Source organism: Embiotoca jacksoni, unplaced genomic scaffold (assembly GCF_022577435.1).
Source record: "Embiotoca jacksoni isolate LCO1_2020_lvr unplaced genomic scaffold, fEmbJac1.0.p SCAF_58, whole genome shotgun sequence".
NCBI classification, from domain to species: domain Eukaryota; kingdom Metazoa; phylum Chordata; class Actinopteri; family Embiotocidae; genus Embiotoca; species Embiotoca jacksoni.
Genome location: NW_027185412.1, coordinates 1,765,483 through 1,776,633, shown reverse-complemented (window position 1 = coordinate 1,776,633; position 11,151 = coordinate 1,765,483). Strand labels below are relative to the sequence as shown.

The 11,151-nt window shown below is 44.8% G+C and overlaps 1 protein-coding gene across 1 annotated transcript in view; it reads right to left on the bottom strand.

Annotated features, from left to right (window-relative positions):
- The window catches only part of LOC138212623 (latent-transforming growth factor beta-binding protein 4), a 48,337-nt gene continuing 37,186 nt past the window's right edge, over positions 1-11,151 (bottom strand). The window contains exons 30-37 of the mRNA XM_069173076.1: positions 10,929-11,057; positions 8,976-9,116; positions 8,337-8,489; positions 7,594-7,731; positions 7,143-7,308; positions 6,788-7,062; positions 6,431-6,583; positions 1-4,344 (exon numbers count right to left, since the gene is read on the bottom strand). Coding sequence (XP_069029177.1) covers positions 4,205-4,344; positions 6,431-6,583; positions 6,788-7,062; positions 7,143-7,308; positions 7,594-7,731; positions 8,337-8,489; positions 8,976-9,116; positions 10,929-11,057 — 1,295 coding nt within the window. The 3' untranslated portion in view covers positions 1-4,204. The remainder of the gene's footprint in view (positions 4,345-6,430; positions 6,584-6,787; positions 7,063-7,142; positions 7,309-7,593; positions 7,732-8,336; positions 8,490-8,975; positions 9,117-10,928; positions 11,058-11,151) is intronic.

Genomic DNA, 11,151 nt, shown 5'->3' with positions numbered 1-11,151 from the left:
TGTTCACGGTGATGCAGTAGCGTATGTTTTATTGGACAACACTAAAATCGGTTTGGATCTCCGCCTGACATTTAATCACAAAAGAAAAATAAAGAATATAATCAGATTAATGTTGTTAGTTCAGAGTGTTGATTGTAAAATCTGATGAGTGTTTGAATTAAAGACAATTGTTTTCACTGAAAGAGCATGTTTTCAGCTGACTCGTCTCGTTTTGTTCACATGAATAAAGCTGTCTGATAATATTTGTTAAAATGTGTTCTCTGAGGAAACCCTTTGCAGTTACACATGATTTATGGACTTTTTTTTAGACTAATGCTTTTAAATTTGACTGTTGTAAACCAACAAAATAGAATCTAAAATGAAGCAGTATTTCCCCTCGTTTCAGCGTGAAGGTTTTAAAACAGTGTTTATCCATCATGTCAGAAGATCAAATATGTAATAACACGGAGACTCGTTTCAGTCTGTGATTAACTTTTCACCAGAAAAAATGCTTCTTTAAACTCTTCACGCAAGCTAACACTTCTTAGCATGTTTTTTTTTTAGCTCCCGAGCTAACAGCTAGCAGGCCAATAAAAACTGACAGAATAGAAATGAAGTGATGAACTCGGTTCTTCAGAACTAATAGAACAATCCTTCACAGAATAGAGATGAAGTGATGAACTCGGTTCTTCAGAACTAATAGAACAATCCTTCACAGAATAGAGATGAAGTGATGAACTCGGTTCTTCAGAACTAATAGAACAATCCTTCACAGAATAGAGATGAAGTGGTGAACTCGGTTCTTCAGGACTAATAGAACAATCCTTCACAGAATAGAAATGAAGTGGTGAACTCGGTTCTTCAGAACTAATAGAACAATCCTTCACAGAATAGAAATGAAGTGGTGAACTCGGTTCTTCAGAATCATCAGAACAATCCTTCACAGAATAGAGATGAAGTGATGAACTCGGTTCTTCAGAACTAATAGAACAATCCTTCACAGAATAGAAATGAAGTGATGAACTCGGTTCTTCAGAATCATCAGAACAATCCTTCACAGAATAGAGATGAAGTGATGAACTCGGTTCTTCAGAACTAATAGAACAATCCTTCACAGAATAGAAATGAAGTGATGAACTCGGTTCTTCAGAACTAATAGAACAATCCTTCACAGAATAGAAATGAAGTGGTGAACTCGGTTCTTCACAACTAATAGAACAATCCTTCATTAAATGTTCTACAGTCCACAACTAACTTGTTGGTTTATTGACTCTCCAGCTAACAGCTAGTAGCTCTCTAGCTAATAAACAGAACCAGAAAATATAATTCAGGAACTGAAATGAATGAACTCGATTAGTTTCTACTGTCGCCTCTATTTTAACAAAGAAATGACTTTCAGTAGAAAAAAAAATAGTCTTTAATTTAATGCAACTAACTTGTTTGTTAGCTCATGAGCTAACAGCTAGTAGCTCACGAGCTAACAAACAATATATACAATTATTTATCAGTTAAAATGAATGAACTGGAGAAATGTTGATTAATTGTTGTAATTAATCTGAAAACAGTTGGAAAATTTAACCAATTTGCAAGTGGACGCTTCCCAGCTAGTTTATTAGCTCTTGAGCTAACAGCTAGCGGCTCACAGCTTATGAACATTGCAACATATAAATTAATTCAAATATAATATTACATATAATATAATATTATATATAATATAAACTGGAGGAATCAACTGACTCAGTATTTCAGTGGCTGATTATTTTTCAATTGATACAAATTTCAAGCTAAACATTACCTACGTCTTTGTTAGCTAATGTGCTAAAAGCTAACGAGCGCAAACAAACTTTGGCTATTAGTTTCTTGCTAGCAAGTTTCTCAGCAGTAATGGATATTTATGGAAATTAATTTCAACAAAACTATAATGAATAAAATCAAAATAAAAGCTACTTCTCGAAAGCTAATTTTCAAAATCTTCACGTAAGCTTAACGTGTTTGTTGTTTACAGCGTTAGTTGTTGGTTTATTTAGGCTAACGAGCATCAATGTCATGAAGATATTACCACATTTTTTACGGCATATGATTATTAAAGTCAGAGAATATTCTATTTAACAGATGTCACTCTTTCATTGAACTGATTTGTGTTTTATTTACTTTATGTTGTAGAAAAATTACTTAAGAAAATGCAAACTGTTTACAAACCAGAGTTCTTTGTCCAAATCAAAGTAGTTAATGTCTGAAAATGAAAATGTGAAGTTGTTTCTTCTTCTTCAACTTCACTACTGAAAATAAATTTTAATGGCGGGAAACATCCAGTCTTCAGGGGGCTCAGTTCCCATCGCTAACCTGGTTGAACTAATACTGGACCAGTCTTTGTGTGGATCGGCCTGGGACCCCCTGCTGCTCGAACAAGGACCGCCAGTACCGACTGGAGAGTTATTTGTGATGAATATCAGATACAATGATATGATATAATCTAAAAATATATTTAATTTTATATATCTATGAATTTTGGATCTGAATATTTGAGACCAGCTCCAGCTGTTTGGCACAAAGTGTTTTACAGGACACTTTGTGTTTGCTGCTGTTCATCATGTGAATCACAAACTCAACATTTAGTCTGAACTGCATAACAACCAACCATCAACCACCAGTAATGTCATCAACCATCAGTGATGTCATCAACCATCAGTGATGTCATTAACCATCAGTAATGTCATCAACCATCAGTGATGTCATTAATCATCAGTGATGTCATCAACCACCAGTGATGTCATCAACCATCAGTAATGTCATTAACCATCAGTGATATCATCAACCATCAGTAATGTCATTAACCATCAGTGATGTCATCAACCATCAGTGATGTCATTAACCATCAGTGATGTCATCAACCATCAGTAATGTCATTAACCATCAGTGATGTCATCAACCACCAGTAATGTCATTAACCATCAGCGATGTCATCAACCATCAGTAATGTCATTAACCATCAGTGATGTCATCAACCAGCAGTAATGTCATTAACCATCAGTGATGTCATCAACCAGCAGTAATGTCATTAACCATCAGTGATGTCATCGACCATCAGTGATGTCATCATTGCTTTGTGAACGTTATGAAGCCTCCAGTTCAGATTCTGTCCGTCACCATCTTTGCTAGTTTGGAGCGGTTTGGAGCAGGAAGTGACCATATTTGGACGAGCTGGGGGAGGAGCCAGCGGTGGATCTGACTGATCTGATTGGAAACCTCAACAACAACGACATCAGAACAGCGGAAAGTCTGAACATCTTCCGCTGCAAACTAAAAACACACCTCTTCCTCCTTTACCTTGAACAGTAGAACTTTAGTATCTTAAAATAGAACTTACTGATAGAACTTTGTAGTTTGGCTTTCTGGAAGAAATTGTATTTTCTTGATTCTTGTTGTTCTGGTTTTGTACCCTCATGGTTGAAATTTACTTATTATAAGTCGCTTTGGATAAAAGAGTCAGATAAATGAAATGTAATGTAATAATAATGTAACCTGACTGTACCACAGACCTGTCAATCAAACAGACACGCCCCCAAAAACAGGTCTTCTTGAATCTTCTTTTCTAATGAATGAGGGATTATTTTCAGATGGACCTCCAGAAAACTAATAAGAAGGAGTGACTTTAGCTAACAACACCGAGATAACTGATGGACACATTTTATTCACTTTGGATTTGATGAGAGAAGTTGAATGGGAGTCTATGGAGCCGGAGGCTTTTTGGAGCCGACCTCTAGTGGCACTCGCTGGTATTGCAGCTGAAGACACTTCTGGATCAGAACCATTTTACAGACCTGAACTACGAACTGTTTTGTAAATAGTCTTTGATAACAAGTCACTCAAATCAATCTGAGCTGCTCCGTCAAAGAAAAAGTCCAACTGGGTGTAAAAAACGCAGCCGGCAGCGATCAGAGGATGTTCGGTCTTGATTGAGGGTTTTAGTTGAATTCATGAAGGCGGGGTGTTCGGGCTTAATCAGGACGTGGCGTCGCTCTTTAATCAGACGTGGTGTTGGTCCCAAACAGCTCGGCCCAGTTTAGTCTAGAGTAGTTCTGTCGGGATATAATGTCACCTGGTCAAGTTGAATTTGTCAAATCTGGTCCAATAATAAATCTGGTCCGGGCCGGTCTATATATTGGGCAAATGGATCCCGGTCCGTTCCGGTCCGTCCGGTTCGTCCAGTCCGGGTCGGTCCGGTCTAAGCAGCCACGCAGTGGTTCGGTCTGCGCGACATGATGTATCCTCTCCGGCAGACGCAGCGGAACGAACCGTCCGTGTTCACACAGCGAGCGTTCACGCACGGGAACTCCACGCCGACGTCCTCACACTCGTTTATATCTGCAAACACACACGTCAATCAAAGTCATTGATTATACTGATAAACATGGTCGTCAATTAAAGTGATTGATTACATGGATAGAAGGCCGTACACCAGAGGAAATGGAGGTTTTCTCTTTACCCACTTCCACTTCCTACCTCACTGTCTCTTGAGTTTCATGCTGTGACAGTTTCTCATCCGGTACAATTAAACATTGTTGTCCTCTACCGTCCTCCAGGTCCTTCGGGAGATTTCTTGGACGAATTAGACGTCCTCCTGTCAAACGTCCCAGAAAATGGTCCTCCACTTGTCCTTCTGGGTGACTTTAATATCCAGACTGAGAAGTCATCTGACCTTGTGCTCTTCCTGTCTTCCTTTGCTGTCTCCCTCAGTCCTTCTCCTCCTCCTCACAAAGGTTGGAACCACCTGGACTATATTTCACCAGAAACTGCTCCACATCTAACCTCACTGTAACTCCACTTCATGTCTCCGACCACTTCTTTATCTCTGACTCTCTCTAACTGACAACCTGACCACATCAACAGACTCTGGACCTGTCCGTCACAACATTCACTCCCTCTCTCCCTCCTCTCTCCCTCCTCTCTCCCTCCTCCTCTCTCCCTCCTCTCTCCCTCCTCTCCCTCCTCTCCCTCCTCTCCCTCCTCCTCTCCCCCTCCTCTCCCTCCTCTCTCCCTCCTCTCTCCCTCCTCCTCTCTCCCTCCTCTCTCCCTCCTCTCTCTCCCTCCTCTCTCCCTCCTCTCCCTCCTCTCTCCCTCCTCCTCTCCCCCTCCTCTCCCTCCTCTCTCCCTCCTCTCTCCCTCCTCTGTTTTATCTGCCCTCCCTTGAACTGACTCTTTCTCACTCAGGTATCCTAACTCAGCCACATACACTCTCCTTTCTACTCTGTCTTCCTCTCTTGATTGTCTCTGTCCTCCTCCTCTCTGTCCTCCTCCTTCTCCTCTATCTCTGCAGCCAAAAGCTCTTTCTACCAAACCAGAATTCAATCCTCTTTTTCCAATCCCAAAAAGCTATTCTCCATCTTCTCCATCTTCTCTATCTTCTCCATCTTCTCCATCCTCCTTGACCCTCCTCCCCCTCCTCCCTCCATCCTTCCACCAAGCCACTTTGTCAACTACTTTACTAAAAAGATTGATGACATACGCTCCTCATTTTATAATCCATCTTCTGTAACTACATGTCCATCATCTTCATCTTCATCCCCTTCACTTTCCTCTTTCACCCCCCCCCGTCTCCCAATCAAGTTGTTACCTTGGTAACCTCCACCCCCCCCAACCACCTGCCCCCTTGACCCCATCCCATCTCACATTCTCCAGTCTATTGCTCCTGACCTTCTTCCTTTTCTCTCCATCTCATCACCACTTCTCTGTCAACGGTCTGTTTCCTGAACTCTCTGAAGGAGAGAGTGAACCCTCTCCAGAAGAAACCCCCCCTCAACCCATCTGAAGTAAACAACTACAGACCGTCTCTCTTCTTCCATTTCTTTCCAAAACTCTCGAACGAGCTATCTCCAATCAACTTTCCTCCTATCTCCACCATAATAACCTTCTTGACCACCAGTCTGGTTTCAACAGACCACTCAACAGACCACTCAACAGAGACGGTCCTCCTTCTGTCTCTGAGCAGCTTCACACTGCTAGAGCAGCCTCTCTGTCCTCTGTCCTGATCCTTCTAGACCTTCTGCTGCATTTGACACAGTGAACCACCAGATCCTTCTTTCCTCCTTCAGGACCTCGGTGTCTCAGGTTCTGGTCATCTCACGTCTGGACTACTGTAACTCCCTCCTGGCAGGTCTACCTGTTAGTACCATCCGACCTCTGCAGCTCATCCAGAATGCAGCAGCTCGACTGGTCTTTAACCTCCTAGATTCACTCACACTCCTCCTCCTCCTCCTCCTCCTCCTTTACCTTGAACAGTAGAACTTTAGTATCTTAAAATAGAACTTACTGATAGAACTTTGTAGTTTGGCTTTCTTGAAGAAATTGTATTTTATTGATTCTTGTTGTTCTGGTTTTGTACCCTCATGGTTGAAATGAACTTATTGCAAGTCGCTTTGGATAAAAGAGTCAGATAAATGTAATGTAATACCTATACAGGTCATGGAGGTCATGTCCAGCTCGTATCCTTGGTAACAGTCGCATGTGTAACCCTCGGCGACGCGAATACACCTGCCATTCTCACAGCCGTGCAGTATCCCACAATCCTCTGCTGCACTCAGCCCGGCGTACGACTCGTAGCGTCCTGAAGGAGGAGAAGGAGAAGGAGAAGGAGAACAAGAAGTTAATTTATCATATACATGGGTTTTTTTACAAATCAAATGTACTTCTTACAGATTTCTTGTAATTATGATGCAGCTGTTATTGTCGGATGTTTTGTTTACTTGTTTGTTTGTTAAAATCTGGAGGTAAATAAAATAAGAACTTGTATCTGTGCAGGTGGACTCACTCTCATACAACCTCCTTGGTGCTGCTCTTCCTCCTCCTCCTCCTCCTCCTCTGCTCCTCTCAGTGAAGGAGGTGAAGGGGGGTCCGGGCCTCCACGCCCTCTCCTCTTCCTCCTCCCCCTCCTCCTCCTCCGGGTCCTCATAGCGGGCTCCGGGCAGCGGGGCCAGGCTGAGAGGGGGGCCCTGCAGCCGGGGGTCTGGAGTGAGGCGGAAGGACGGAGGTCTGGGTGGGGAGCCGTTGGGGGGGCCGTAGTCCCCTTCGGAATAATAACCGTTGCTGAGAGACACAAACAGTCTTTTCTGTTACCATGGTAATATCACAGTCACCGATTCATGGAGGATCAGCTGTCGTCTCACCTGAACTCAGGTCTGCGATAAACATTCTCCGGCAGGCCGAAGGAGGCGGGCGACCTGCTGCCCCCTGCTGGAGAGTAATCATCATAGTCCGGACGGCTGAAGTCTCTGCCGGGGACCACGGGAGGCGGGAAGAAGTCCAGACCGTAGGGAGGTAAGGGGGGAGTAGCTGAGGAGAGGAAAAGGAGAGGAAGAGAGGAAGAGGGGAGGAGAGGAAGAGAGGAGAGGGGAGGGAAGGGGAGGGGGGATGAGTGGAGGAGAGGGAGAGGGAGAGGAGAGGAGAGGAGAGGAGAGGAGAGGAGAGGAGAGGAGAGGAGAGGAGAGGAGAGGAGAGGAGAGGAGAGGAGAGGAGAGGAGAGGAGAGGAGAGGAGAGATTAAAGTCAGCTTTAAGGCTGCTCAGAAATAAACTGTAGATCAGAGAAAATCAAACAGAGGAAGTCCATCATGTTGTACCGCTCACTCCTCGTACTCCTCCTGGTCCTCCTCCTCGTCCTCCTCCTGGTCGGAGTCCTGGTTCTGGTCCGGTCGAGTCCAGGAAACTCCCCGGGAACAGAGGAGGAGGAAAGGAGCTGCACAGGTTAGCGTAGTCCTCTGCAGAGACAGGAAGGAGTTTATTCATCTGAACATATCAAACATCATTTATATTATTTATAAAGTGCAGCTTTCTTCACAGAGAAAAAAATACCAAAACTTTGGAGGATGCTCGTTTAATTTGTCCACAGAGACAGAAGGTTCAGATTAATTTTAGGTTAATTTCTGATTAACCTCAGATTAATTTCAAATGAATTTAAGATTAATTTTAGATTATTTTCAAATTAACTTCCGATTATTTCAGGTTAACATCATATTAACTTCAGATTCATGTAAAGTTAATTTATAATTTATGGTTAACTTCAGATTAATTGAAGGTTAATTTCAAATGAACACGAGGTTTCTTCAGATGAACTAAACTGATAGGCAAATAGAGAGAAATGTTAAATGTGACTGAAGAGTCTGTTTGTATTTCATTTCAACACCGTGATGATCCGGTCATGTAATATTTCAGACTTTTGTTCCTGATCTCTCCGGACTCAGACTGACTGATGTTTTCATGTTGGTTATAAACGCAGCCTTAATCACTCTTTTCTTATAATTAGTGGCAGATACAAGGGGTCTAAGGTCAACTATGTTGGTTCATTTGTTTTGTTATTGTTTACCTGAGTCGGGGGAGGGGCAGAGGGCACAGCCCATCCCCCAGCCCTCCCCGTACAGACAGCAGCAGTCCATGAAGGTGACCTGAGCACCGAGCAGAGGACTCTGACACAGCAGGTCGGCGGAGACGTGCTGCCAGCACACTGACAGGTTCTCATCTGGAGGGAGTAAATAAGAGACGTAAACAACAACAACAACAACAACAGAGAAGACAAACAACAGCACCGATGACGGCTAACTGAGCAGAGATGATGAAAGATGCTCTCAAAAGAGCTCTCTATCAGTAAAGGACCACAGAGCCTCGTCTTCATCACACATCTGGTTCAGATCAGAGCCTCGTCTTCATCACACACCTTCTCTGGGAGAATTAAATAGAAACTGATACCGATGTCTGACAGGAAATAAGAAGTTACAGCTAACAACAGCTGGTTAGCCTAGCTTAGCATAAAGACTAGAAATGGTAGAAAAATGGCCTCACCAGTTCACAAACCAAACCTGAAGGAGGAGGAGGAGGAGGAAGAGGAGGAGGAAGATGAAGGAAGAGGAGGAGGGGGAAGGAGGAGGACAAGGGGGAGGAAGGAGAAGGAGCAAGAGGACGAGGAGGAGGAGGAGGAAGGGCGGCAAGGAGGAAGGAGGAGTCTTACCCACAGTGAGGTGGGAGGAGTTAACACAGTTCCTCTGCGTGTCGTCCAGCACCAGAGGAGACTGACAGCTGCAGTAATATGAACCAACTGTGTTCACACAAACTCCTCCAACACAACTCTCCTCCTCACACTCATCGTGATCTGAGATGGACAAGAAAAAGGAAATATTAAAACAGAGACGTGTGTGTTTATACACTCACCGGCCACTTTATTAGGTACACCTGTTCAACTGCTCGTTAAAGACAATATCTAATCAGCCAATCACATGGCAGCAGCTCAATGCATTGAAGCATGAAGACACGGTGAAGACGAGCTGCTGAAGGTCAAACGGAGCATCAGAACAGATAAGAAAGGTGATTTCAGTGATTTGAAGGTGGCAGGTTGTTGGAGCCAGACGGGCTGGTCTGAGTATTCACTAACTGATGATCTACTGGGATTTTCACCAACAACCATCTCTAGCTTTACAGAGAACGGTCCGACAAAGAGAAAATATCCAGGGAGCTGCAGTTCTCTGGGCGAAGATGCCTCGTTGATGCCAGAGGTCAGAGGTCAGAGGAAGTCAGCCAGACTGGTTGGAGATGATAGAAAGGAAACAGTAACTCCAATAAGCACTCGTTCCAACCGAGGTATGCAGAAGATCTGAACAACACGTGGAAGCTTGAAGCAGACGGACTCCAGCAGCAGAAGACCACCGGGTCTTCCTGTCAGCTAACAACAGCAAACTGAGGCTGGATTCACACCGGCTCATTGGACAGGAGAAGATCGGAGTAACGTCTCTGTCTGATGAGTCTGGATTTCTGCTGCCACATTCAGATGGTTGTCAGAGTTTGGCGTCAACGACATGAAAGCGTGGATCCATCCTGCCTCGTATCAGCAGTTCAGGCTGGTGGTGGTGTGTGTGTGTGTGTGTGGGGGGGGGGGGGATGGTGGTGTGATGGTGGTGGTGTGATGGGGTGATGGTGGTGGTGGTGTGATGGTGGTGGTGGTGGTGGTGTGGTGTGATGGTGGTGGTTGTGGTGTGGTGTGGTGGTGTGGTGGTGGTTGTGGTGTGGTGTGGTGTGGTGTGATGGTGGTGTGGTGGTGTGGTGTGGTGTGATGGTGGTGTGGTGGTGGTGTGGTGGTGTGGTGTGGTGTGGTGTGATGTGGTGGTGTGATGGTGGTGGTGTGATGGTGGTGGTGTGATGGTGGTTTGATATTTTCTTGTCCCACTTTGGGTCCTTCGTACCAGCTGAGCATCATGTAAACACCACAGCCTACCTGAGTATTGCTGCTGACCGTGTCCGTCCCTTTATGTCCTCAGTGGACCGTCTCCTGATGGCTGCTTCCAGCAGGATAACGCACCACGTCACAAAGATCAAATCATCTCAAACTGGTTTCTGGAACATGACGATGAGTTCACTGGACTCCAACGGCCTCCACGGTCACCACATCTCCATCTAATAGAAGCTTTGGGATGTGGTGCAACGGGAGATTCGCATCACGGATGTGCAGCTGATAAATCTGCAGCACCTGTGATGTCATCATGTGAATATGGAGCGAAACCTCTGAGGAATGTTTCCAGCAGCTCGTTGAATCTACGACACCAAGAATTAAGAATTAAAGCAGTTCTGAAGGCAAAAGGGTCCAACGGTACCAGCAAGGTGTTCCTAATAAAGTGGCCAGGGAGTGTATGTGTGTGGTATGTGTGTGTGTGTGTGTGTGTGTGTGTGTGTGTGTGTGCGCGTGCGTGCGTGTATGTGTGTGTGTGTGTGCGTGTGTGCGTGCGTGCGTGCGTGCGTGCGTATGTGTGTGTGTGTGTGTGTGCGTGTGTGTGTGCGTGCGTGCGTGCGTGCGTGCGTATGTGTGTGTGTGTGTGTGTGTGTGTGTGCGTGTGTGTGTGCGTGCGTGCGTATGTGTGTGTGTGTGTGTGTGTGTGTGTGCACGTGAGCGCGTGTGTGCGCGTGTTGTTCATACCGACACACTCCAGCAGTGTGCTGTTGTAAACGTATCCACTGGAACAGTAGCAGTTGTATCCGGGGATGTTGTTGACACACACTCCGTTCTTACACACCTCTGGCTGGAAACGCTTACACTCGTCCACATCTGGAAGAAAACAAACAAACACTCGTCCACATCTGGAAGAAAACAAACAAACACTCGTCCACATCTGGAAGAAAACAAACAAACACTGGTCCAC